The sequence below is a fragment of the Zonotrichia leucophrys genome, chromosome 3 (genome assembly GCF_028769735.1).
Source record: "Zonotrichia leucophrys gambelii isolate GWCS_2022_RI chromosome 3, RI_Zleu_2.0, whole genome shotgun sequence".
Taxonomy (NCBI): Eukaryota; Metazoa; Chordata; class Aves; order Passeriformes; family Passerellidae; genus Zonotrichia; species Zonotrichia leucophrys.
Window position 1 is genome coordinate 72,594,744 of NC_088172.1, and position 26,954 is coordinate 72,621,697.

The following is a 26,954-nucleotide window of genomic DNA, read 5'->3' on the forward strand; positions in this document are numbered from 1 at the left end:
GCCGAGAGGAGGAGGAGGAGGAGGAAGAGGAGGAGGAGGAGAAGGAGGAGGAAGGCCGAGGAGGAGGAGCAGCGGGAGCCGCTGCCATGGTGCTGCCTCTCGCTCGCCGCGCGCTTCTGGCGGGCCGCCGGCGGCTGCCCTGTCCCGCCGCCGCTCCCCGCGGTGAGCGCCGCCTGTCCCCGCTTTCCCTCCCGCCCTTCGCGGGGCCGCCCCGCTGAGCCCTTCTCTTCCCTCCTCTCCCCACAGCTCCGGCGGCGGCGGCGCGGCTCTGCTCGGGCGCGGGGAGCGAGGCGGCGGCGGCCGGCGGGGCCGGGGCGATGCTGCGGCACCTGGCGCGCAAGCTGCGGGCCAGCGGGCCAGTCACGGTGGCCGAGTACATGCGGGAGGCGCTCACCAACCCCGGGCAGGTGCGGTGGGGCCGGGCCGGGCCGAGGGGGCTGTGCCTCGGGCCCCGCTCACCGCGGCCCCTGGGCCGCTTCCCCCTCGCAGGGTTACTACACGCGGCGCGGCGGCGTCGGCGAGAGCGGGGACTTCATCACCTCGCCCGAAATAAGCCAGGTGTTCGGAGAGGTAACGCTGCTCCTCGCGTCCTTAGTTACTTGTACTTTAACCACGCGGGCTAATCCTGATGAGCAACAAGCCATCCGTGAGCCAGCAGTGAGCGCTTGTGGCCAAGAAGGCCAGTGGAATCCTGGGGTGCATTAGGAAGAGCAGTTCCAGCAGGTCAAGGGAGCTGATCCTGCCCCTCTGCCCAGCCCTGGTGAGGCACATCTGCAGTGCTGAGTCCAGTCCTGGCTCGAGAGACATGGAGCCCCTGGAGTGGCTCCAGTGAGGGTAACAAAGATGATTGAGGCTCTGGAGCATCTCTCTAATGAGGAAAGGCTGAGGGAGCTGGGCCTGTTCAGCCTGGAGAGAGGCCCTGAGAGGGGACCTCATCAATGGCTGTGAGCACTGAAGGGAGGTGCCAGGAGGATGGAGCCAGGCTCTGCTCTGTGGTGCCAAGCAACAGCACAGGAGGCAATGGGCAGGAAGTGATGCACAGGAAGTTCCACCTGAACATGAGGAAGAACTTTACTGTGCACTGGCACTCAAGATTGCCCAGAGAGGTTGTGGAGTTTCCGTCACTGGAGACATTCAGGAACCATCTGTACACAATCCTGTGCCCCGTGCTCTAGGATGACTTACTTGAACAGGTCCAGGTGGCCCAATGTGGTCTCTTCCAGTTTCCATCCCAACTGATTTCCAAGCCAGTGTTCAGATACCTTATCAATGTCAAAATACTGGAGCAGCAATGATAAGGTTCAAGTTATTTCCCAAGAGAAAAATTGGTTTTGAGGGAAGGGGGTTTTGTTTTACTGGAAGTCCTTTGTCTGAAACACCATCTGTGCTTAGTAACACTTCACTTTCATTCAGAACTTGCTTACAAATAAAAAGAGTTATGATGATTTTTCCAGTGTGAAAACTCTCCTCAAAAATAATCTCCAGAGTTTTATCTGGCTCACTCTGGTTTGATCTGGTTTCACTCTGGTCTCATTTCCAGAAGTGAAGATTGGCTAAATCCTGTTCTCAGTGATGCTTTGGTAAATGCATTGTCAGGAAGAACATTTGTCCAGAGGTACATGGGCAGTGCATTTAGGTGAAAGTTCTTGCTCCAGCCAGAACAGACTCCTCACATTTACTGATGGAGAGTTTCTTCTGCTGGGCTGACAGCAATCAATAACCAATGTTAATACTTAAAGATAAGAATGAGATGTTATGTACCATAATTCTTCTTAACTTTGAAATATTAAGACAGAATGTTGCCATGTTTTTTAAGTTATCAGACAAAAGGCAGGCATGATTTTCCCCAAGTGCTGAAGTTGTTACTGTGTGTAATTACTGAAGTGATAGCCTGTGTGCTGTTTCTCACTGGCAGCTGATAGGAATATGGTACATCAGTGAATGGATGGCCATGGGCAAACCGAGCACCTTGCAGCTGGTGGAGCTGGGCCCCGGGCGGGGCACCCTCACCGAGGACGTCCTGCGGGTAGGTGAAAACATCCTGTTCTCTGCTTCTGCTTGTATTCCACAGCTACAGTGAAACCTGCAGGGAGGATGTTTTGCTGCCAGGGTTTACCCTTCTCTGGTAGCCAGATCACCTCAGTCAGGGTGGAAGCTCAGGCTCTGATTAGAGTGGAGGAGTTTTCTGGGCCCAGGGCTCTCAGGGGGAAGCAGACTGGGGGCCAGTGTGTGCCACTGCACAGACACATCTGTGACCTTCCAAACACCACTGGATAGAAGGGCAGGGCAGGAATATTTCACTGTAAATTATTTCTGTGTAGGGAAACGTGATCCAAACTGAAAACCATCTAGGAAGGTGTTGCTGTGTGTGTAATTGAGATGGAGACCTTAGTGCAAGGAACAGAATGGGGGAGTACAATAACACAGAATGAAACTGTGTTAATTCCTTTGGGCATTTCAGGGCCTTATTTCTTTTGAGTTAATGCTTTGTGTTCAGTCATGCCTGCATGGCTGTCTTAATTAAAATGCTGCTGATTCATAAAAAGATTGCTAATGGGATTTAGCACCACATAAGAACTTTTAGTCTGTTTACATATGTTAATAAAAACAGTGAAATGTGGGATATCAAACACTTCTTCAAGGTGGCAGGGAAACGGAACCATTTCTCTTCTAATGCTAGATCTTCTACAGGTCTTAGAGGAGCTGCTACTACTCTTCCAAATTAGCTTTTCATGTTGTTGTCCTTACCTTACAATCCTGTAATCTATAGCCAACTTTTTTGAAGTGTAGCAGCTTTTATTGAGATTTATGAAGAAACTCACACTTCCTACTGGAGGAGCAAAATGCAGTCTCTAACTGAGAGATTTTGTTAGTGAAAGCCAACTAAAGTCTTTTACCTTGAATAGTAAATAGTGAATAGTAAATAGTGAGAAGAAAGGTTAATACTTACACCCTTGATGTACACAGCACAAAACTGCACCTAATAGAATTCATCTGCCTTTATAGGTCTTCAAGCAGCTCTCCTCTGTCCTTAGTAAATGTGATGTCTCTGTTCATCTGGTAGAAGTGAGCCCCAAACTCAGCGAGATCCAAGCAGTGACGCTGACAGGCGGGAAGGTGCAGCCAAGCCCTGAGGATGAGTCTGCTTACATGAAAGGCATTAGCAAGACTGGAATTCCCATTTTTTGGTACAGAGACATTCAAGATGTGCCACAAGGTAAGGAGCTAGAGTGCCTTGTTAAAGCCCTTCCTTCACTGACAGCTTTTGATAGCAGAGGGCATCTCTGCTAGCCTTCACAGTGGACAGAAAAGTAGTTATATACATATTTGTTCTTACTTGTGAGTCTGAGGCAGGATCTTGGTTCATTTTCATCACTGCTATCTATTTTGTCTACCTTCATTTGGGCATAGCTACCCAATTTCCTATATTCTGACTTTTTCTTTTCATGGGGAAAAAAAAAAAACACTTTACTGGCTTTGCCTGAATCTTCTTTCACAAGATAGTGATCTAAAATTCATGGACTGGTAGCTAGAGCTAGCTGTAAAAATGGTATCTTTAATGTATGCAAGCTGGAAGTAATTATAATTTTTTCATTAACTAGCTTAATTAATTAAAAATCATAAAAATATTTTAAACTGGAAGTTGTTCTGGAAGTGTTAATAATTTAATGCATTCTTTTTTTACCTTCCCACAGGTTACAGCTTTTATCTAGCACATGAGTTCTTTGATGCCCTGCCAATACATAAGTTTCAGGTATAGCAAGATTATTATTTTAATTGTGACCATCTGCTTAAACACTTTTTCTCCTTGAGGAAGAGCAGAATTAAGGTGCCCTGTCTCTGGTGATGAAATAATTCTAACTGAGTTGGACAAATAAGGCTAAATTCAGCTGAAAACTGAAAAATTAGTAATTATTTTTGAATGGAAAAACTTGAGGAAAGCTAAGAATTTCTTTCTGCTGAGATAACTCTCAAAGTTTTGGGGTTTTTTATTCCTTATGCTACATTAACACAGCTTTTAATTTCCACATGATTTTCTGTAATACTGCGAACAAAAGACTGAAGGGCTTTCGCTTGAATAGTAATGAGAGCAGCAAAATAGAGACTAGTTATAATTCAGAAGTAGCTAATTTATGATAGTCACCAGTAGAATGAAATCTTTTATTTTGGTAAGTTAAATGTTGTACTCTCAATAGAATCAGCATGTTTCTTCAGAGCATCATTCATTCCTTTTAAGTTTAATTAAACCTGTATTTGTTGTCTCTGCACATGAGACTCCACCACAAGCTTTTTCTAAGGCAGTAACTGGAATTAAATAAGAATGAGTAACAGTTGTTAGCAATGTGCTGTCCCTAAGACCTTTGTGGAAAGGCTTGACGTATTATTTCAATGAAATGAACAAGATACTGTGGTACCTGTTGAGTGTAACCTGAGTGCTTCGGGCTCGTTGAACAGCGCACGGAGAAGGGCTGGCGTGAGGTGTTGGTTGATATTGACCCACAAGTTCCTGACCAGCTGCGGTTTGTGCTGTCACCATCCAGGACCCCTGCAACACAAAACTTCATTCAGGTGAGGTTATGCCTCCCAGAGCTCATCCTTACACCTTTATTGACTCTTTCAAGTATGTTTAGTGCTTCTCAGTTACTCTGACAGCAAGAAGAGGCCTCTCAGTCTATAAATGAATAGAGCTTAAAAGTTTCTGCAAGCATTTAGCTTTGTATGCTGTGAAACTGCAGCACAAAAATTACCACATGTATGAAACCTCACAAAATAGGAGCTTGAACACAGAAAATGCCTCAGAGAGCCAACTGAGGCAGCAAGTGACAGGCAGAGTTCTCCACTTTGTGTGTGGCATCACCATCTCAAGAGTGACCCTGCCCCAACCAGGCTCTCAGCCTGCAGCCGGGTACTCACAGCAGCTGCCTGGCCTTTAATGGAAAGTCGCTGTGGTTTCTTCCTGAAGTGCACTGGATACTCCTCAAAGCCACAAAATTAAGTATTGGAGATTAAACAGAGCTACAGAGTCTCACACAGGAAGGCCTCTCAGAAGGGTGTGCACAGCTGAAGCACCATTTTCCTTAACTACCACAGTAAGAAAGTTTCACCTGATACAGATATTCTTGGTAGAAAAATTTGCATTTCACTACAGGTTATTGAAGAGAGTACTGAAATCCAGCACTCAGAAAATACTAAATGAGAATGAGTGATAGTATAAACTAGCTCAAGCCAGTGTGGGTAGCCTAGAATGCACCTCCTGCACCTGCGTGTCCCTGAAGAGCAACAGCCCCAAGACACCAGGTGTGAGGGATACTTGCCTTGTGCTTGTCTGCTAATACAGGTGTTCTGGTCTTTGAACTGTGCACTAGCCAGAAGAAACAAGAGACCACGTGGAAGTGTGTCCTGAGGCTGGTGTCATTGTGCAGAGGCTGGCCTCTCGGATAGAGAAGGATGGTGGGGCCGCTCTGGTCGCAGATTACGGCCACGATGGAACCAAAACTGACACGTTCCGGGTAAGGCATTTGCCTACAGCAATAAGCCAAAAGATTCTGTTATCTTTGATCATTAGGTTCCTGTAAGATAAACTTCCTAGTGGGCATAATAGCAAAAACTGCATAGAACTGAGTAATTCCTGTTTAATCAGTAGCCAGAAGGGTTTCTATCAGATGGAAAGGCTAATCTGAGCTCTTGCTACATTTATCTCTCATTTTCCATGTGTAATTTGCTATTGTCACCACTCAAAGGCACAGCTTAATTTTGCTGTCTCCAGCTGTGATGGTTGGACTACAGCTGGGTGTAATCTTCCAATTTCATTTTCAGGGTTTCCGGAATCACCAACTTCACGATGTGCTGAGTGCTCCAGGTACAGCAGACCTGACAGCAGATGTTGATTTCAGCTACCTTCGAAAGATGGCCCAGGGAAAAACAGCTACGTTAGGCCCCATAAAACAGAGGGAGTTTTTAAAGAACATGGGCATTGACCTCCGACTGCAGGTACGAGTGTTCACAGCTGCAGAGCTCTCCCAGTCCACAGGCAATACTCTTAAGCAGCACAAGAGCTCTAGTAAAAATCTTTGGTTTTAAAATGAAGTTGTTCAAAATAGCATGTTGGCGTGAGATCAGCACATTGTTTCTGCTAGATATAAGTTATTCCAGATCCCTGAAAGTAAACTGATCATATATTTAGGAGCACTTAATGCAAAACTTGCATCAGTGCATGGGCTGTGGGTCACCACCAGTGATCTCACCAGTTCTACCAACCATCACAGCACTGTTAAGTGAAAAGGATGCACGAAGGGATTGCAAGTATGCAGCAATTTATAGGAATGCAGGAGGGGCTCTAACCTGCTTTTTTTTTTCCAGGTGCTCTTGCAGAATTCAGGTGACACAGCAACTCGTGAGCAGTTACTGCGCAGCTATGACATGCTGATGAATCCCGAGAAGATGGGGGACTGCTTTAATTTCTTTGCCCTGCTGCCTCACCACAGACTTGTACATCCTGACAAGAAAGATAAGCCAGAATCAAAGTCTCCCCTACCACCTGTTGCTGGATTTAATGAACTGTTACTAAAGTAATTTCAAGTACTATCACAAAATGCATGATGGCTGTTTCAGAATAAGTGTGGTGCAGCCCACCAAACCTCTGGACTGACCTAGTCAAAGCAGTACGAGTGGAAATAAAAGACTGCACACACAGAAACCAGAACACAGAGAATGAACAGTGGTTTGGGGGTCTTATGAAAGAACAGAGTGAAATGTTTGCTAGTGGAATCAAAACTTGTCAGTAACAAACATGCACTAAGGATACTTTAAATGTATTCAAGCTTTGGTACTTGAATAAATCAAGATGCCTTGACGTCTCTGAAGATATTTTTATAAAGAGAATAATGACAGGATGCATGTAAAAAGAGTTCCTGCTGGCTGAATTTCCACAGCAGGACATATTTAATAAAACCACAAACAAGAAAATATAGAACCATTTACTCCTAAGAACATTTGATAGGAGAGAGAATTCATGTAAATAAAAAGAACAAGTCTGATAGGGAAATAAATTTTATTTTCAAGCTTACCAGAGGATATTTACAAACAATGGGGTGTATAAAAATATAAAAGTACTTGACAGTGTCATTTTGAGGCTATAAATTTTACATGAGCTTTTTTCTAGCATCACCATAGCACTATTGCTTGAATGAATGCAACTTAATTCATCTAGGGGTAAGGGTATTAAACACTGTAACCTACTGCTGTCAAAGTCTGCAGTAAAGGTAGAAAAAAGGGAATAAAAAACTCAGCTATTTTTACTACTCTAGGAATTTTATTCATGATGTAAGCCTGATTTTTTTTGGTTTCCTGACTACTACCTGCTTGTGGCTTCTCTTGTCTGGCTCCATAAGTCTGCATGTGATCAGGCAATCTCCTCCAAAGGCCAACAGCATTATTTTTATTTTAATACAACTTGAAGAATAAATAGTTCATATAATATTTTGAAGCAGAGCAGACTTCATGGGGAGAGACAAAAGCCAGGCCTTCTACTTCATTATTGTCCCCTCCTTCCTCTATTGCTGTTGTGCTTTTTCAAGTGACTGAGCTGCTTTATTTCCTTCCTTACAACAACACAAGAAACAAACCCACAGGTAACCTGAAGTAACAGCTCAAGTAAAAAATCTGAAGTTTAAAACCAAACTGTATCTACATATTGCAGTTAGGATGGAATATAGCAATGGCTTCACTGAAATTTGGTCACTTGAGCACTGCAAGTTTTTCAACAGCACTGCTTTCCTTGCCGAGAGCAGGCAAATACCAAACTACCAATGTCAGCGGTGATTGCTCTGCTTGCAGATGAAAAGCAGTGCCTCTGTGAACAATCAGTCCTGAAACCCTCTCTAAACAGGGTTAAGAATCCAGAGCTCAGCTTTGCCAACACAGACACCTACGAAATGCAGTGGCACAGAGATAAAGGGCAATGGGAAAGAACGAGTGAGTTCCAGACCCAGACCTGCCTGTGGGCACATCCTTCTGCAGCTGCCACTGACCACTACCAGGTCACTGCTACTGCAAGCAGCTGCCAGCTCTGAGCTAACCATGTAACATTTTAGGTATATCTAACAACTTAGAAATCTGCTCACCTGTTTCCTTACCTGAATAAAAACAGTAGAAAAAAATACTTATCTACACACAAACAAAAAAAGAAATATCTTTGTAGGAGAGAGGAGATACCCCAAAGCCTCTCACTGCCTTTGCAGTTCAAGCCTGTATCAGTATTTTAGAAATATTTCCAACTAAGCTCCAGTTAAGCAGCTTGGCACATCAGGGATGCATGCAGCCATCTAGCACCATCCAGGAGCACAACACTGTTACCCACAAAAAAAAAAAAAAATTTCACCCTTTTAATTTTTTAAAATAAGACCAAAAAACCTCTTCCATTTGCATTTAGCATTACAGCCTCAAACTTCTTTGAAATACCATTAACTTGAACTGTCCAAGGGAATAATTTCCAAATACTGCTGCTTCCCCTCTGCTGTGCCACAAGTCCAATTAGTGGTTGGGAATCCTTCAGTTGAGGCACGAGCACAGAAAAAACTGAGTTAGGAGTTGCTTTTGGACTCTTCATTCAGCTCAAACAGTTCTGAGCACAGTACAGAGGATGGGAGGGGCTGCAGGTTAAGGCGATAAGGCAAAGTCCTTTCTCCTACAATCCAGCTGCCCTGGCAGAAGCAACAGCTGATGTGCTATCCACTGTTACTTCTAGGTTTTGAGCAGAGTTAACATAAGACGCTAGCAGGCTACAAACTACTCCTGATCTAAGTCCAGGGAACCTTAAAAAATTAGAAAAATATTAGAAGAATTTAAAAATCTTATTACTCAAAATGACAGAAGAAAGCTGCATGTATTTTTCCCTATTTTTCCACATCCTTCTGCTAGAAGCTGGTCTTCCAGAGTGAAAGGATATGCTACATCAAGTCTTGTGTGCTCTCTGCATTATTTGTGTAGTTTTAAGGCAAAATGCCTTTGGTGTGTATCAATGATGTGCCAGCCTTGCACAGCGGCGCACTGTTGTGGCTTATTGTTTTTGTTAACAGACAAAATAAAAGCCTAGCACAGCTTTGGTTGTCATCTCTTTAGAATGTCAGCCAGCATTTCAAGAGGAATGTAAGAAGTTATGGGGTTATCCTTTTTTTTTTTTGGTTGCTTTCTGTAAAAAGTTCAATTAGGGCCAAGACACACATATTTAACTGTCTAAACAGCAGCAAATTATTCCTTCATCTAAGAAGCTGTATTCAACTAAACCACCGTGTTTTGCTTTAGCCAAGGTATTCTGTGCTGATTTCTTTATGGAGTCTCTTCACAATCCAGAGTCTGAGAAACGGGAGATGTATCTAAGTAACAGAAAACAGTCCTCTATGGCCTAGTAAATAGGGATTAGAAAACTATTACAAAACTCTTACTGCGTAGGCTATGAAAAAACAAAAACCCTTGAAAAACACAAACCATTCAGTCTGTACACACTACACCTCTGTAATGGCTTTGTAGCCACCCAGCTGGGTGAAATGCTACCCAACAGGGCTCTGTATCCCACTGTTCAGTAACTTCTCTGAGTGAAAGTCAGGGATGGAGAAAAGTTCGCAGACAGCAGTCTATTCCCATGGCAATGGAGGATCCTCTGGGGCTTCACACACCAAACTATGTGTACGGCATTTGGAAAGAGCAATAGCTGTTCCACTTTCTTCAGTTTCTGCCTGGAGCATCCTTCTTTGCTGCAATTTAGCACAATAAACAAATCAAGGGTCTTCTTCCATGTCATCTGGATTGGGAGCCATAATGAAGTGCTGGGGGTACTCGAGGTTGTGCTCGTAAGCGTGTTCTTTCCAGCGTGCATCGTCGCTCTCATGGGTAATGTAGCGCTCTCCAATGCGGGTTTCAAATTCTCTGAGGTCAAGCCAGGTCTGATAATCCTAAGGAGTAAAAGAGATTTAAGGAAGCAGTTTTAAGAAACAGCAGCACTACATTCCCACAGATAAATACAGTTTGTGTCCATTTTTAGTGTAAATAGCCACAAGATACAACCAACAAGATCTGTTTAAAAAAAATAAAAAGGCCCCAACATTATCCACAAAGAATAGTTCAAAATTAAATAGGCTAGTATCTAAGGTTGTCAAAGCAGCAGATAAAGTCCATTCCAAACAAATCTTTTCTAAAGGGACTACAAGTTGTGGCACACACCAGGCTGTGTGTCCACTTCAGCACTAAACAAATAATGTTTGCCTCCATGCACTCATCACTGCCCACAGTCAGGGGGGAAGCCAGGAGAATAAACCCATGTTGTTGTCAGACAGAAAGGAAAAGGTGGGAGAAACAGTAAGACAAATTTCCCTTGAAGAAAGAAGGCATTCATAGATGGTCAGAACCCTGGAGCACATCAAATGTAAAGCTAAAACCAGAAATATTCAAGCATTCATGAATGCTTGTTAACAGAATGTGACACTTGCAGTTTTCATAAGCCTCTGAAGGATTTCAGCCAAAAAAAATTATTCACCCATTATAAACATAGTGAAAAAGGCACTTGGGCTTACCTGTAACCATGGGTGACTGAGGGATTTGTCAACGCTGAAACGTTTTCTCATCTTCACTTGAAGTAAATTGTTTATTAAATCAATGGCTGGCAAAGAAGAACAAAAATTATATTGTTAAAACACAAATCACCTCTACCATCATTCACATATTGCAGTAGAAATTATTTTTTTATGTGTGAGTGTGTCCTATACTGAATTCCTTTGTATTTAATCAAGCTCTTGAGTTTTCTATTTAGCTTTGTTTATGTTAAATGTGGCTACAAAATAGGTATGGAGTAAGTTCCCCCTACTTTTGATGGAAACACTAAAAGCTTTACTATATTATTTGTTAATCTTTTTCCCTACTGCTTTTAGTGATTTTCAGATATGCTTAAGAAGCTTGAGCTTAATCCTGTGTTCCACAATAATAGAAGTACTTCCACTATTGTATACTTTTGTATAGGTCCTTCCACATCTGCCCCTGTATTAATCATGTATTAACTAAACATGGTAACAACACATAACCAAAGCTGGCACTGGAGAGCTCTAGAGAACAGCTTTGTAAACTTCTAGGTTGACACTTAAATCTGTACTTCCTAATGTACAAGCTAAAATTCCAGATTCAACTTTGAACCATTTCTGTGATTATAGTTCAGATAAAATATACCAGCATTCAGCAAATACCCCCACATGAATTAACTTTCCTTTGGGACTTTTGGGAAGTGTCAGATTACTCATCCCATTCATCATGCATGAAATTTGTATTTCTTGCTAAATCTCCTCTCTCCCCTGCCCTGAAAATTATCTAAAGCACTGTATTCCACAATTTATCTATCTTTCACAAATATATTTATCTCATATTTATCTACTTTGGCATAGTCTACTAAACTCAAGCTATCACTAATTTTCACACTCGTTCCTAAATGAACCTTGAAGTTGAAGCATTTGAAAGCACTGCCCACATACACAAACATTCTAATAGAGAAAATTAATTTCTTTACCTTCACTAGAAATTTCCTTCCAAGGATTTGGTGGGTACATAAATGCTGCATTTTGGATCTGATCATTGATATCCTCATCCTCATTAAAGGGGAATGTGCCACTGAGGCTGACGTAGACGATCACTCCCACTGACCACATGTCCAGGGAGCGGTTGTAGCCCTTGCTCCGGAGCACTTCGGGGGCCAGGTACGCGGGAGTGCCCACCACAGAGCGCCGGAAGGACTTCTCACCAATGATGCGCGCAAAGCCAAAGTCACACAGCTTCACCTGCAGCAGCAGCACATTTCAGACTCGGAAATCCCTGCCTCACTTCACACCCTTTCTGCCATCCCTTAAACATTGTGTGCATGCAGGCAGAACAAAGCCCCATGGAAACCAGTCCATTAAGGTTTTTGCTGGGTTTGCAGCACACAGATCGGCCGCGCTTCGGATCAAGAGCTGAACTGGCCCTGCACAGACTCAGGTCTGAGGCAGTTTGTGTATTACACGACCACAAGTGTGCAAATAAGGATGAAGTATCTTGATTCCAAACCCAGCTCATTTTCAGAAGTGAATCCTCACTCTCAAAAGGCACAGAAGCAAAGTTTAAAACACACGTGAATCCCAGCCAAATCACATTCCTCTTAATCATATTCCTGAAGTTTCGGCTACACAGAAATCAAACAATGAGTTTTAGCTCAAACTCAGAGCCAGCAAGCTCTTGACAGAACATCCCAGTAAAAAGCATTATCATCTGGCACATGCAACGATGCTCAAATCTTCATGATCCTACAACAGTTCCTCAACTTGAACACAGCAGGCACTCGTGGAGATAAAACAATCCAGACCAAGTTCAACATGTAACCCCAAGTCAATAAGCCCTCCTCAGAGTATAAGGAATAGCAATGCACTAAAGGCACTCAGTGAGACAAGGGGAAAAAAAAAAAAAGAGATGACTGCAATACATGCAGTTCAAGTAATTCTAGAAGTCAGCTGAAAATCCCACAATAGGTTGCTTTTTAAGCAGCAATGCCAATATTGCTTTAAAAACAACCCAATGAATAGTAATGAGAAGTATTGTTTAATCTTCACTCACTTGAGGGAATGGTTCTGCTGATGCTAGTAGTACATTTTCTGGTTTTAAATCACAGTGCACAATATTCTTGAAGTGTAAATTCCTCAAAGCAACAAGTATCTACAAAACAAAAGAACACTTTCAGAATATATTCAAGCAATATATTCAGAAGTGTCAAAAGACACACAGACTAACCAATACAGCAATTTCTATCCTCAAGAACTACAGCAAGAGTCCTCAAGAACTAACCCATATATACTGTGTAAGTACTGTTTTTCCAGCTTACCAATACTTGAAAACAAGGGGGTTTATTTTCCCCAATCCATTTTCCCCCCCTCCTCCTCTGTCTTTTTGAATGCTTACTCTTTTGACATTCATTTTTAGATGTCCATAATGTTATGTCTTGGGAAAGAAGGGCCAAAAAAATTAACATAAGAAACATTCAAAGTTCTTTTCTTGTTTATTCAGCTTTCTTTAGATGTGTAGCTCTCTCTGCTCTCTTCTGAATAACAATACAGAAAACCCCTTCTCCAAATTCTCATCTTATAATTACAAAACCCAATCTAGCCTTTCCCCTCAAAGCAGAGGAACTGACTGCTCACCTGAGTGACCATGAACTTAGTTATTCGTTCTGGAAGTCGACTTTTCTCACTGGAAAGAATCATCTCTAGCATATCCCCATGCAGCTTTTCCATCACAACAAAGACTCGTTCTGGGGTTTCAAACATACATTCCAGGTTCACAATCCCAGGGTGGTGCAAATTCTAGAACAAAGTAGCATAGGTACATCACTAAAATAAAACAGTATGAAATAGCCTGAATTACACAGAAATGCTGACCACAAAACAAAAAATAAAACCAAAACCCAGTTAAGTAGATACAGGAGAAAAAAAAATCTGAGGAAAGAAACTAGCTTGAAACAAATGTCAACCCATGAAACATGCCAACTACTAAGGATAACTTGTTTAATACAACTTAGCTCACATGATTAATTTTACAGTTGATGCATGCTCTTTACTCAAGTTACTGAGTGTAAGAATAATACTCAAAAATACTCAAAGATTGAGGAGCCAGTAGTGGAAAATAGCAGAAAATAATACTGAGGGAGTCAACATGGAGTCAAAGTACATGGCTTTAGTGGGACCCCCTACAGTGGGGTAGATAACACCCCCAAGTTATCAACTCCACCAAGTACTCAGGAGTTCCTGCTTTTATAAGATTCCCTCTTCCAAAAGTACTCAGAAATCACACATTTAAATTTAAAAAATCAATTCAGAAAACTTAGACACAATACAAAATCTCATTAATGGTCTATTTAAGACTGAACTCCAACATGATTCCAAAACGCTTTTATACCTGGAGAATGGCTACTTCATTACGAAGCTGACTTTCCTGTTTAGTTGGAAACCTCATCTTGTCAATGACTTTGATAGCCACATCTCTTCCAGTCTTCCTATGTTTTCCTAAACAGAAAGTCAGTGTCAGCTATCAAGAGGTAGAAGCAATTCATAGCTATTAACATTACAGCAGAATTTCCTTTTTGAAGAAATCAGTATATTCTGTCAGGTGTACAATATTACCATATTTATATTTAGCATTGCAAATGGTATATGAGTAAAAGAAGTGATCAACCTCCACAGGAATTCTGTAGTTTAAACTTAAACCAGTTACCACTCTGCTGTCAGGTACACATACACTGACATTAGATGTACTGGGTGAAGTTTTTGCTTGTGCAAGGGACTTGCACATGAGCAAGTAATAACTGCTCCACAGAATATTGCCTCTCCTGCAAAATCAACAACAACTCAAGGCCAAAGTGAAAACAGATCTACACACCCATTGTAGTGGTTTCATACTTTCATGGGCTCCATGTGCACAGGAAATTACACACCTAATACTCTTTGGGAACATGAGAACAATTAGGTACCCCAAAGAACAGCAACACATTTAACACCTGAGGCAGTCTGCTGAGATCAAAAAGCTCTAAAAGGTTGTGGTAAGAAAGAAAATGTGGTAAGAAAAACACTATGCTGACAGCACCACATATTATTCCTTGCTGCAACCTGCATCAGCTCCATGAGAAGCATTCTGCAATACACAGCGAGGCTGTGTCCAGGGCTAAGTGAGGAGCTGTTCATGCTTGCCCAGCTTCTTCACAGCTGCACAACTGGTTCCCTTCAGTCACATCAGAGAGGTTAATGGGATCACACACTGCAAGGCCTGGGCAATCTGAGACATTTAGTACTAAACTATGACAGAACAGTAAGTCTGCACCAAAGAAAAGTGTCATTGCCCACTCAGTGAAGGGTTTGGAAGCCATTTTAGGAGAAGAGGTGACACACACAGCTACAGCGCAAGTGGCACAGAAGGTTCTACCAGCACTGATGTGGGGAGCCCAGCCACACCTCGGCCGCCAGCCAGCCTCTCCTGCTGCCCCCTGGTCGGCACTGGGGCCAGGGCACAGGAACTGCTCCACAGCTGCTCTCTCTGCCAAGCAACTACTGCACCTGCCTTTAACATCATCATGAATAAGGGGCTTAACTCCACCAGATAAAGGAAATTATATTGAAATTAGCACAAATACAGTCAATTACAAACTAGATGCAAAACACAGAAGGGAAATACTAGATTGCTAAAGCAGGTAAAGCAAACCAATCCATCTAACAAAACACCTAACTATATAAGCTGGACTACAGCTAAAACTTGCCCATGAAGAGTAACAGACAAGCAGTTTGAAAATTCCTTTTGTTAAACAAAACACAGCCAGCCAGTTTTCAGTGCAAGTTTTACATCAGCAAGAAAATGTCAAGAGTAGTTTTTCCTGTCTCCCTTTTTTCAGATCTTTCAAACTAATTAAAGTTTGAAAGGAAAAGCAGAGGGAAACTGTTCTCACTGATACAGGGAGTTGGATATCTATATCCTATAACTTTTGATTTGCAATTTTGAAAACGTTTGTCAAGAATAGGGGACACAAAAAATGCAACAAAAAATAAAAACCCAATCCAAACCCCACAACAATGAAAGCAACTTAATTTTTCCATTAATTGTTACCATTATTTCAGTATGACTACACAGGTGCAGGTAAGCCAATATCCGAAGTTACCAGGTCTAGCCCCTCCAAACACCAGCAACAATTAAGCAGTGTGTAGAGCCAGAAAAACCATAGTCTTTTATACTGTCCTCTCATACTCTTTCAGCTTGTGATTTTATATTAAGAAGTAAGCATATCTGATATATTTAAGCTCTTATTCAGTAAAAAAAAAAAAAAAAAAAAATCAATGAAAGTTTTTTGTGTTTACTACACTTACAAGCACTTGTAAGTACTGAATCATGCAAAACATCAAGCTGAGATTTATCTACAAGGCAATTTAGGAAAAATGAAACCCAGTCATTAAAATAAGTGTCTGCATTTGTTAATTTCTATTCATAAGAGAGGGAGGATATTTTGATTCACACTAGGCTTTAAGAAATGCAGAGGGGGCAAAAAACCTGATCTCTTTCAAGAGTGATGTAAAACCAGACCAAACTGTATTTCCACCAAGCAGTTTAGAAGTAATAAAGTATCTAACTACACAATTGGCAAACAGAAAAATCAAAGCCACAACACTTCCTGATTAGAAAGAAAATGTGACAGAAGCAGAAAGATTACCACTTGTAAATCATTACTTATGACTTTTTCTCTCTTTCCAGATTTATGGTCTGTGGTTTTCTCAACACTTGAGATATAACACGAGATTAAAAAAAAAAAAAAAAAAAAAAGAGATAGAAACAGAGTTCATATGCATTTCTAGTATTTCTCTTTTTTGTGATGACATATTAAAAACAAGTTATATGCTGCAACAGAAGGTTTTAAAAACTAGGTGATAATACTAGACTTGAAACCTAGGACTAACACGCTTTGCAAAGAATACCTCTTTCTACTTTGCCCTGCTGACAGAAATTTGTTTGCATCAAGTATGTCAATAACATGTTTGCATCCATATTGTCAAACCACAAACTATGTGTTTTTCTAATTGCTTTTGGCCACATCTCTAAGGTGTAATTCAAAACAGGTATAACTGACAGCAAATATATGACTTCTAATACTGTAAAGCACAGTGTTAGAATTTGCAATTTAAAAAAATCATAAAGCATGGTCAAATTGGATTGCTTTGTATTTAACTGTGGCCAAAACAAAAATGCATATTCTAAACTGATTCAAAACAAACAAAATGCATATTCAAAACTGTAAATGCAAGAATTTATTTGTAAGAAATACTGTACATAGAATTGCAGAACCACGCAGCAAAGTAATCTAAACATAACTTTTAACATTATTAACTTCACCTAGACATTCTAGATACAGCTAAGTAAGTATGAAAAGGATATTATCAAGCAGACATTCTACCTTAATAAATGCATAATGGAACATAATGCAATTTACCTCCATATACAATACCAAACTGACCAGAACCCAGCACTTCATCAGCAAATATTTGGTACACAGAGCTGATATCCTAATGCATGAAAAAAAAGAAATCACAAATATCAGGAGTCATTAAAATGTTCAGGACCACATTAGGTATTACTGGCTAGGCTGTAATTTTATCTGGCATTAATCAAAATCTGTAAAAGGTACCGTAATTACACTGAGGAGTGAGAAAACACGACAAACTTTTCCTGAAGAGGATCCACTGAGCTGCATCAAAAGCAGGGACACACATTCATAAAAACTAACAGCCCTGGCAGGTGAGTAGGTAACTTCCTACACATAACATGGACTTCTTTACCTAAGTGCTCTGGGGCTGCTTTCTCATCCAGACACTGCTACTACCAATTACTTTGTAATACTCAGTCAATAAACATCACTGTAATACAATGCACATGACTCACCACATTCTCCTGGACCTGGCAATTTGAAACAGAGATGCTTAGAGACAATTCTTCTGCAATAAAGAAGATAAAGCTAAGTTAGTAAATAAAAAGGGCAGACTTTTTCTAAAAAGAGTGGAAAAAAGAAAATCAACCAAAAACCCTTTACTGACTTCTAAGCCAGAATCGGTGAAATGATTTTTAGTTGCAGAAACTTCATACTCTGGAACTCATTAGATAAATAACCCTGGAAGTTTTATTGGGACTATTTGTCTTTTTTTGTCCTATTCCTGATTACAAAAACAGTAGAGCAATACAAGTGTGTACACAATAGACAGCTGGAGAACCAAAAGCAATAGTAATTGTACCATAGTTCGTTAAGTGAATAACGATTTCTGGTAACAATAAAGAAAAATACAGGCAAGAGGAGCAGGCAGACCCCTCATAATCAAATGAATGTGGCTTCTTATCTTCTGTGGCACCAAGATATACAGAATAAATGCATAAGAAAAGGAAACAAATCAAAGAAACCAAATAACAGAATAACTGATAATTAAAAAGGCAATAAAGCCCATAAGATTTTAAAAAAATCCTTGTTTCATGGATAAACTATATAAGCAAATCAATCCTTGGAACATAAGGGCACATTCAGGAAGTGTAATTTCCAAGTAAACATATCAGATAAAGAATTCTCCAGTCTGCAGCAGGCATTGACATGGATTTTTCATCACAGGAATAACACTGATGCACAGGCAAGAAGAGATAAACCAAGGAAGGCAGGAAATACCCTTCTCTTTTGACTTCCACAAAGTAAAGCATCTCAGAGTAGCAGACATCTGCCATTTGGAGTCTGTCTCTCTGAAGGCATTCCAGACCCAACTGGATGTGTTCGTGTGTAACCTGGACCCTGACTTGTCAGTGGGGCTGGACTGGATGATCGCCAGAGGTCCTTCCAACCCTAACAATTCTGTGATATTATGTTAACTTAAAGAACAAAAAGAAGTAACTCATCTACAATGTAGCTAGAAAACACACTATAAACTTATTAGCAGTTCAAAAAGAGCCTTTATCATCCTAAAGAGAATTTAGAGAAAAAAAGATGTCTGATTTTTGCCACTTGTGCTTTATCCCAAAGAACTTTACAGAGAGAAGACAGGGACAATTACTAATTCTCAAAGACACCCTGAAGTCTGCATCTGAAATATGAACTCTGAGTCAGTACTTAAGTAACCATACAGAACACAAGGGAAAACAAAGAAGTTTGAAAAAAAAATTCCTAAGGTCAAAAAACTGCTTCAAGGTAACTAGAAAATAAAGATACAGTTTTTGAAAATGTTTAACAGAATACACTGAACTCTTGTCCACAGATGGCTACAGAATAAGAAATTATTCAGAGGTAAAGAGTGAGTTATTCCTTCCAAATAAATCCATTTTTCTAGTGTCTGAAATGTGCAAGAATAAGGGCTAAAAAGCAGTCACTTCTAAAGAAGTTAGCAATGCCACAATTCCACAGGAATTCTACAGCAGGTAAACAGCTTACCTTCTCTCTCACTTTAGCTCAGAACCACCCCACAAAGAAACACCCCACCCCAAACACCAGGTACGTGGTTACAAAGGATTCTTTGCCATAGGTCAACTGGAAGGACATCCTCATTTCTAACTACCTCTGCCTTGTGGACACTTTGACACTACAAATTACCTGCTGCTGCAAGTATTTCAAGTGCTAGCAATATCTTCCTACTCCTTTTGGTCCTTTCATTTAAAAGCATGTATTTGAGACTTTTTTAAAATTAAAACCTAATTATCTTAAGGGCTCTTGAGATACAGTTCATGATTCACAAAGTGTAGGAAGAAGAGGGATGAAGAGACATTTTGTGGCCTTCTGAGAGTTTAAAAAGCAACCTGAGTTGTCTATAAGTATCTAAACAACACTCCCAGACTCACAGTAGTTTCTTATACTCCTACATATAATCCTAAACATACTAAATACTTCCTCTCAGTATCTACCACTGCAATTCTATTTCCTACCAATGTCAATGGAATGTAATTATTTATATCTGAAAAACAATTTGTTTTGGAAAAATCAAGTGTCTTTGCAAGTCTGTCAGCAACAGTAAGCCTTAGGTGCTAGAAAACAAAGAGTTTTGGTGTGTGTATGTGTATATATATATATATAAAAGAAAAAATTCCATATCAAAAGTGGCATTTTATGTGTGTACAAAGCCAGGTATGAGGTACCATCTCACAGGTATGCTTCTTCACTGTAATTACATACCAATGCCAGTACTGGCATTTCATAGTTTACTATTTTAGACCATTGCTGCATTTGCAGGAAGTGCCTTTACCTCAGAGCAGCATTTACATGCTCTTAACTGTTGCTGATGCAGAGTAGCCGATATCAGAAACAGAGAAACTGATCTCGGAATCTACTGCTAAAGAAAATTTTTCTGCAAGGAGATTAAAGAGTAGCTGGAATTTGAAATGAAACTAAAAAGTGAAAGCATAAATCTCAAAACAGAATGAGAATGAATGTTGTTGCAAGGAACAAGGAGATGTCTTAAAAGCAAGAAAACAATACATAAGTTTAGTGGAGCCTTGATAATGAATATAATCCTATGCCAGATGAAAAAAGGGAGGGAAGGTGCATAAAAATAAGAACAGGGTACTTTTTATAACTACCCACAGCTTCGGAAAAGTTTTTTACATCTCTGATGGTATTAACATAGCAACACTAACTCCATTTCTTCTCATTAGCTACTGACATTTCATAGGATTTTAAAAACATAACATATATAGGTACTAACATTGAAAAAATCCAAATTTGGCTCTTTCAAAGTGTATGCATATAATCTGAATATATTTATTTAGTTATGTATATTAGAAATATGTAATCTGTACTCTCTTTTTACATCTGCATGTGTTCTTAGTGGTCCCACAATAAAATTCTGCACTCTGCATTCATATTGTAAATCTGATTCTTTACTACTTTCTGCTACAAAGGATTAAAGGATTTGCCCACCCTCCACAAACCCGAGTCATTTTATAGAGACTCATGGCAAATGATAAACCCAATTCAGCAGATAACCGACAGACAGTACTTCACCCTAAATAAGCCCTGTTCCCAAAGGAATCACTACCACCAGCAGCTTCAGCACATGAACAAGAGCACCTCACTGCTTACTGTGATCTTTTCCTTGTCCTGCAGCAGTGCAAACGCTAGGCTGAGGGGTGACTGGCATCAAGGCCTGGCGGATGGCTTTCTCCCAGCTCTGAGCTACGTCAAGTCCCACTCCAGAGGCAGCAAGGACCGGACTGTGATGAGCGCTGCCATTGTTCTCGCCAACAAAGTACACCATCGTGTCAGTGATGATCTCAAAACAGTAGGGGTTGCTGCCCTGCACCACGTGTGAAAAATCTCGAGGCTGAGTCACCTGGAGAATTTCTGAAAGTGGAATCTCCTGAAGAAAGATATTAGAAATTAAAAAATGAAAATGCACATAATATTTTAATATGCTAACACCCATAACTGCAAGCGTTGCAAAGAAACCAAATTAAGTAAATAAAAAAAACAAAACAAACACCAAGCTTCATAAATAAAATTGAACTGTGCATGACCATTGAACACCCGGTGTTCTGAATATCTATATGCAAGCCTAGACAGACTTTCAGGCCCACCACAGTTCCCTCCATACAACTACTATTTTCTACTCAAACTACATTAATGTTCATCATGAGACACACCTCCACTACATGGGTAAGTGATGCACAAATAGAGAATGATCATTTTCCCCTTGCAGTTTATACAGCCTAGGCAGAGAAGAGCAGGTGGGGGAGAAAGTGAAACAGTAACATTAAGGAGAGGATGCAGCTAGTCAATAAGCACTGCTTTGTGCGTCAGAATCATTCTGGGTAAACAGACATTAGCATAATACAGACATTAGCAGATATTATCTGCATACAGATATTATCCTCTACCTGGTCAGTTTAAGACCATGGTACAAGAGTATTACAGAACAGATCTCATGGAAGAAATGGTTTCACGTTCACGCTAGGTGGAGGAGGACATTCCACATCCATGGGAAGGTGCAGGTGCATGTCACTTGCAAGAGCAGTGAACAGGCAGATGAACACCAGGCAGGCATTAGGAGGATAAAAGACAGCAGCTGATTGAGATGAAGAGCAAATAAATGTAAAGGCAAAAACTGTGAATTACTTTAACAGCAAAGACAAACAATCAGATCTAAGCAGTTAAAACAAGGGGTGCAAAGGGGCAAGTGAAAGGACTAAAAGCAGTGATGTAATGGAGCAACAAGCAAGGAACATATTTTACCAGCTGTGTTTTGAATGCACAGGGCAATACAAGTATCAGAGAGGTCTGAGAAGAGACTGCATTGGTCAAGATAGGGATGAAAAGGATCTGGGCAAGTTTAGCTGGGTGTACAGAGAAAAGGCTTGATCTTAGAGATGTTACAAAGGAAGAAGCTGCAAGATTTGGACCCCCACCTAAAGGCATAAGACAAGAAAGGGAAAAGTCCTGTTTACACATTCAAATGCATTTTCTGAATATTCCACCACCAAACACAACCCTACATTGACAATACACTACGCTTAAATTATATAAACATAAGGATATACAGTAAATTTTCCTATAAATCTTGCTTGAAACTTTCAGTTGTACGGTAAGGAGTAACTGAATTTGAGGAACATCGAAATAAAACACATAAGCATGCAAACTTTCAGTCACTACTCAGACAACACAAAAAATTCTAGCCTTCATTCAAATGGCGGCCAAAGAAATTCTCTGGTAATTGTGAGGAAAGCTTAATATGCCAGGTAATTCAGAAGAACAGTACATGCAAAAATGTAAGGAGAGACATACTCAAGGGAATTAGAGCAGGAGCTGCAAGCAACTTCTCAGAGTTAGTCTTGATCCTTCTCACTTACAGGCTTTGGGCAACAATTAACCTGGTCACAGTTTTGATTCAAAAAAGAGATGGGAAAATGGAGATAATACGTAAACTGCTCACAGCAGACTTCATATCTATAAAGCATTGAATAAATCAAGTGAAACAAAATTATTACGCATCATTAATTACCTTGTAATATTTTGTTCCAGATTCATTTTGAAATAGTGTGAGGCATTTGCTGTCCAGTCTCCAGTAATGTCTTTTTCTCTACAAAATGCACAGTACAATTACAGAAGGAATAAACCTTTCATATGGCTTTTGCTATCTCATTATTTAAATTAAAAATGCTTTCAATTACTGTGATAATCATTCAAAATTAATCTACAATAATCTTAGACTAAAGAAATGAAAAAATAAACTTTGGGAAAAAATACTTTGTCTTAATTGAAGAAGCTCAAAAATTATTTCCAAAAACTAGCAAATATCACTTACCTTACAGCAAAAGCAGTGACAACAGGAGTTACCTCATATAGGAAAAAAGAGTTACTAGACAGGCTTTACTCCAGGTGCATATTCGCACAAAATCTGAGTCATTCAAATTTAGTGACAACTGTGGGAGTCATGCTTTCTCCCTTCATGCCCTCATACCAATATTGCAAGGTTCAAGCACTGAGCAAGCCTAACAAGTCCTTAATTCTTCCATCAATATAGAGGCAAAACAGGCACATTAATGAGATTCAAATGAAAAAAAAAAAAAAAACAATTTAGAGGGAAAAAAAAATCAAGACACACTACATAGCCATTTGTTGGAAGTATCCACCAAAAAGAAATCTCCCTGACCAAAAAGTATCGTGGATTAACTGTAACTGTCTTATAATTTAAGCAGAAGAATATTCTTCAAAGCAAGAAGCTTTTAGAAAGCTACTACGGTTGTATGAATCAAAGTATCTGTAAGATACTTTCCTTGCACCACGCTCATATAGTTAGAAAACCACTTCCATTTTTCTGGGACAAAAACCAAGACCCTTAACCCTAACTTAGGATGACAAAGTTTGAAATATCATTCTATTATATTTCTATTTTATAAACTTTGTCATATTAAAAGCAAAGCTGCTTTTTTTTTTCCATATTTAAGCAGAGCTTAAATCACTTCACTCAGGGAGAAGCTAAATCAACCTATAGGAGTTAGACAAAGAAAACTAGATCAAAAATGGATTTAACTAAAAGGAGTTCCCAGAGAGCACTGGGACGATGGGTGAAACCAAAGGTGTAAACCTCTCATTTCAATATATATGCTCTTTATTAAATTGTGAATCAGGAAAGACTTTGGAGAGAGAAATTAAGGAAAAGGTTGGTAACTTACTCAGGGGTTCAAAATCTGCCCCATACCCTACTCTGAGAAAGGATGGGACCAAGGCTAGAAAAAGAGTAAAGATGATGACATAGAAAGTTCTCATTTTAAAGAATGAAACATCTTGTTATCAGGGAGCACAAGAAGCACGCAGATCGTGCTGTTAAAATGAACCTGTCTGGAACCGATAGGAAGCCCAGTTGTTTCAGGAATAGGAAACAGTCTGACACTGCTGAGAACGGAACGGTCAAGGGAAATAGCCGATGTTGTAATGCCCAATACGGAAGTCTCCTCCCATTAGGAACCTCTGTGAGATCTTGTTTGGCTGACTGTCCTTTGGGTCAGGATACTTCATCTGACTGGCCTTTTTAGTTGATGTCATCGAGGTAGCAGCCAGACTGACAGATGAAGAAAATCAAACTAAACTAAGTTGTTTCATCAGATCACTGTTCTAAGGGGAGGCTCAAAACAAAAAAAAAAGTCCATGGGAAAACATACTGGTTGTACTGAAAGTTTAAATCAGAGCTGAATACCAGGTCTGCCCTGAACAGTTCTGCTAGAACTATTCACCTCTGTCTGCTACCTGGCCTTAGTTTTTCCAGAGCCAGCTGATAATTGTGACTTTTACGTAGACTTGGCTGTTACCATATCTAAAATACACTAGATACTTATTCTGGATTGTGATAAATACATTTAGGTACTAAAAAATTGTACCTTAAAGAAATGGTTTTTAAGGTAGTTTCACAAAGATCACTTACAGCAGTCAGTTTAGCTGACAATCACAAAAAGTGAAAACACTACAGTATAGAGCTGCCTATTATCACCTTTCAAATTAATTTCTTCAGAACTTAAATAACTTTGCTTTTTTAAATTCTCTAGGCCTCCTCCAATCAGATGCCACAGAGATAAAGAATGCAAAAGTATTTCTGCTGCCTTTCATGAACAGTCTCAGTATGCTATAATGTTCTCCATGAGATCTGGGAACTTCTTAAATTCCTCATTTTCATTCATCTACCAAAAAACAAGAGGACTGATTCACTTCCTCCCATCAGACAATACTAAGGAACTCTGTTATTTTGCCTTGTCTTCCTCCTCAATACACAAAAATCAAGTAGCTTGCCTACTCAATTAAGGTAGCATTATTAGTAGCACTGGCAACAAACACCACAGTCTTTTTGGGGGATGCTTGCTTACCCAAGGACATACAGTCAAGCCACAACTCTTAGAGTGAATTGCTAGAGGAATTAAGAATTCCCATATCTACACATAACTATTTACACACACCTAGATCATTAGAATAATACTCTCAACCATTTCAGTACACAAAATACTCTTATGAATACCACCTTTTCACATAGAAAAGAACTGAACAGAAAAGAGACAAGTATTCTGTAGAAGAGAAAAAGAGAAAAGTATTCTGTAGAACAGAAAAAGAGAAAAGTATTTAGTTCAACTACTAAAGAGAAAGATGACACAAACAAATTATTCTAAGTTACTTTCTCAGGAAAGCTGAAATACTGCATATGCAATTCATTTGAGGCAATGTAGAGATGCTTTTCCTTCTTAAAGGGGAGAAGGAAAAGTACTGTTTAATCACCACATGAAGAATTTTGAATAAATTACACTTTCTGCCTGGAATCAGATTTCTTTATAATGAACATCACAGCTAAATTCTTTCAAATTATACTCTAATCAGAAATAAAATACACTAGTTTAGAGAAATAACTTAATTTAGGAAGAAACTGAAGTAACTGACCAGGTTGTCTCTGCTAGTATAGTGGACCATCCATCCTTCTTTCACCATTGTACTGCTCTTCCTCTTGGTGTGTTTGATTGACTGTACAACTCGCATGAGAGGAATATTATTGCTTGTTGAAGGACTAAAAAGAAGATACAACAGTTTAATATGGAACAAGTTAAAATACAACAGTACTGCAATTATACTTGTTTTACGTATTTAGTCCACAATTTTCAGGAACAGACAACTTTGATGCATTTAGTCCATCATTTTCAGGAACAGACACTGTGGTTACAGTCCATAATTTTCAGGAACAGACACCTTTTCTTCCCATGCAGATTTAGTTGATGGATGAATTGGATAAGGCATCTGAGCTCCTACTAGGTGTCCTATGGCCAGTATTGCAGTACTTACGGAACAGAGAAGAAACACACTGGACTGAGGACATCTACAGAAATTATCCTCTTTCAAAACAATCTGCTGAGACCATTGGTCTTTTATGCCATTTTACACCACATAAATATAATTAACATCAGCATAACCATAATTTCTTCTTGTCTATGTAAGTTGATTATGCTGCTTCATAATATTGTGGTTAATAAAGGTCCCTATCAAAGCAAACTTTCAACTTAAGAAAACATAAACCAGAGTGTGTTAAATCACAGCTGTACTAGAAAATTCTATCAATGCTAAGGTATATTAACTGTCCTGCAGACAAAGGTTTGATAATCTCTAATATTCTGAGAGAGCCATTAATCAAACATACAGGTTTTAATAGCACTGAAAATGAAGCTAAACATCAAGGTGCCTGCCTACACCTAGGAGAGCTCTACATGTGGCTCTAACAGACACATCTGTCAACACACATTGTGAGGTGGTTCCAAAACAAAAAAAGTAAGGATGCTTTAACATGGCCTGTTGCACTACAGGATGTAGAACTGGCTACAGGATGCTGTCATGCCCAAAAACCTGAATTGCTTCAAATCCAATTAGAAATAAATGGAAAAATCCTACTTGGAGGTAGCTGTTGCTTCCCAGTCAGGAGATCCTTGAACTATGAATCACTGGGAGTTGGAAGGTATCATTATATGCTCTCCCTCACAAATTTGCTATTAAGCCCTGAGCTACAGTGATGTTTAGTTTGACCAAATACAACTGTGCTTATCTTAGCATCCTAAGTGTCATCCTAAAAAAATCAGGATGACACTACTCAGAATAATAGAGAAATAAAAAGATCAAATTTGATTTAAGGAACTATGTTAACAGTTATTGGATAAAAGACTTCAGAAACATCACTTTCAAGATAAATAAAGCCAACTATTGCATAACATGCATAGACTACAATGCCAATATTAAAATATCCCAACTAATGCTGTTTAAATCCACACAATATATAACAGCAACTAAATTAGACTCAAGTCATAGAGACCTTAACCACACATCAGCTTTGTTAAGCTCTAAGTTTTATCCTGCTTTAATAATCTGGTTGTATTTCTTCAATAGC

General features: G+C 39.8%; 2 protein-coding genes across 4 annotated transcripts in view; one reads left to right on the forward strand and one right to left on the reverse strand.

Annotated features, from left to right (window-relative positions):
* Positions 1 to 18: 18 nt before the first annotated feature.
* Positions 19 to 6,853, forward strand: NDUFAF7 (NADH:ubiquinone oxidoreductase complex assembly factor 7). The gene is made up of 10 exons (XM_064708784.1): positions 19 to 162; positions 247 to 407; positions 490 to 570; positions 1,916 to 2,026; positions 3,007 to 3,217; positions 3,696 to 3,754; positions 4,456 to 4,569; positions 5,367 to 5,510; positions 5,818 to 5,991; positions 6,361 to 6,853. The coding sequence occupies exons 1-10, from the start codon at positions 87 to 89 to the stop codon at positions 6,571 to 6,573; spliced, it is 1,344 nt and encodes a 447-aa protein (XP_064564854.1). The 5' UTR covers positions 19 to 86; the 3' UTR covers positions 6,574 to 6,853.
* A 181-nt stretch (positions 6,854 to 7,034) lies between these two features.
* The window catches only part of PRKD3 (protein kinase D3), a 51,519-nt gene continuing 31,599 nt past the window's right edge, over positions 7,035 to 26,954 (reverse strand). For all 3 annotated transcript variants that reach the window (XM_064708781.1, XM_064708782.1, XM_064708783.1), the window contains exons 9-19: positions 25,469 to 25,592; positions 22,551 to 22,628; positions 20,636 to 20,912; positions 17,476 to 17,528; positions 17,027 to 17,099; positions 13,960 to 14,066; positions 13,206 to 13,367; positions 12,625 to 12,723; positions 11,549 to 11,816; positions 10,569 to 10,654; positions 7,035 to 9,950 (exon numbers count right to left, since the gene is read on the reverse strand). In XM_064708781.1, coding sequence (XP_064564851.1) covers positions 9,777 to 9,950; positions 10,569 to 10,654; positions 11,549 to 11,816; positions 12,625 to 12,723; positions 13,206 to 13,367; positions 13,960 to 14,066; positions 17,027 to 17,099; positions 17,476 to 17,528; positions 20,636 to 20,912; positions 22,551 to 22,628; positions 25,469 to 25,592 — 1,501 coding nt within the window. In that variant the 3' untranslated portion in view covers positions 7,035 to 9,776. The remainder of the gene's footprint in view (positions 9,951 to 10,568; positions 10,655 to 11,548; positions 11,817 to 12,624; positions 12,724 to 13,205; positions 13,368 to 13,959; positions 14,067 to 17,026; positions 17,100 to 17,475; positions 17,529 to 20,635; positions 20,913 to 22,550; positions 22,629 to 25,468; positions 25,593 to 26,954) is intronic.

What these genes read in the sequence shown, in the direction of transcription:
- NDUFAF7 (XM_064708784.1), top strand. Translation starts at nt 87, where the DNA reads ATGGTGCTGCCTCTCGCTCGCCGCGCGCTTCTGGCGGGCCGCCGGCGG. An exon ending in TCCCGCCGCCGCTCCCCGCG is followed by an intron (nt 163 to 246) that starts GTGAGCGCCGCC and finishes CTCTCCCCACAG; the next exon opens with CTCCGGCGGCGGCGGCGCGG. An exon ending in CATTCAAGATGTGCCACAAG is followed by an intron (nt 3,218 to 3,695) that starts GTAAGGAGCTAG and finishes ACCTTCCCACAG; the next exon opens with GTTACAGCTTTTATCTAGCA.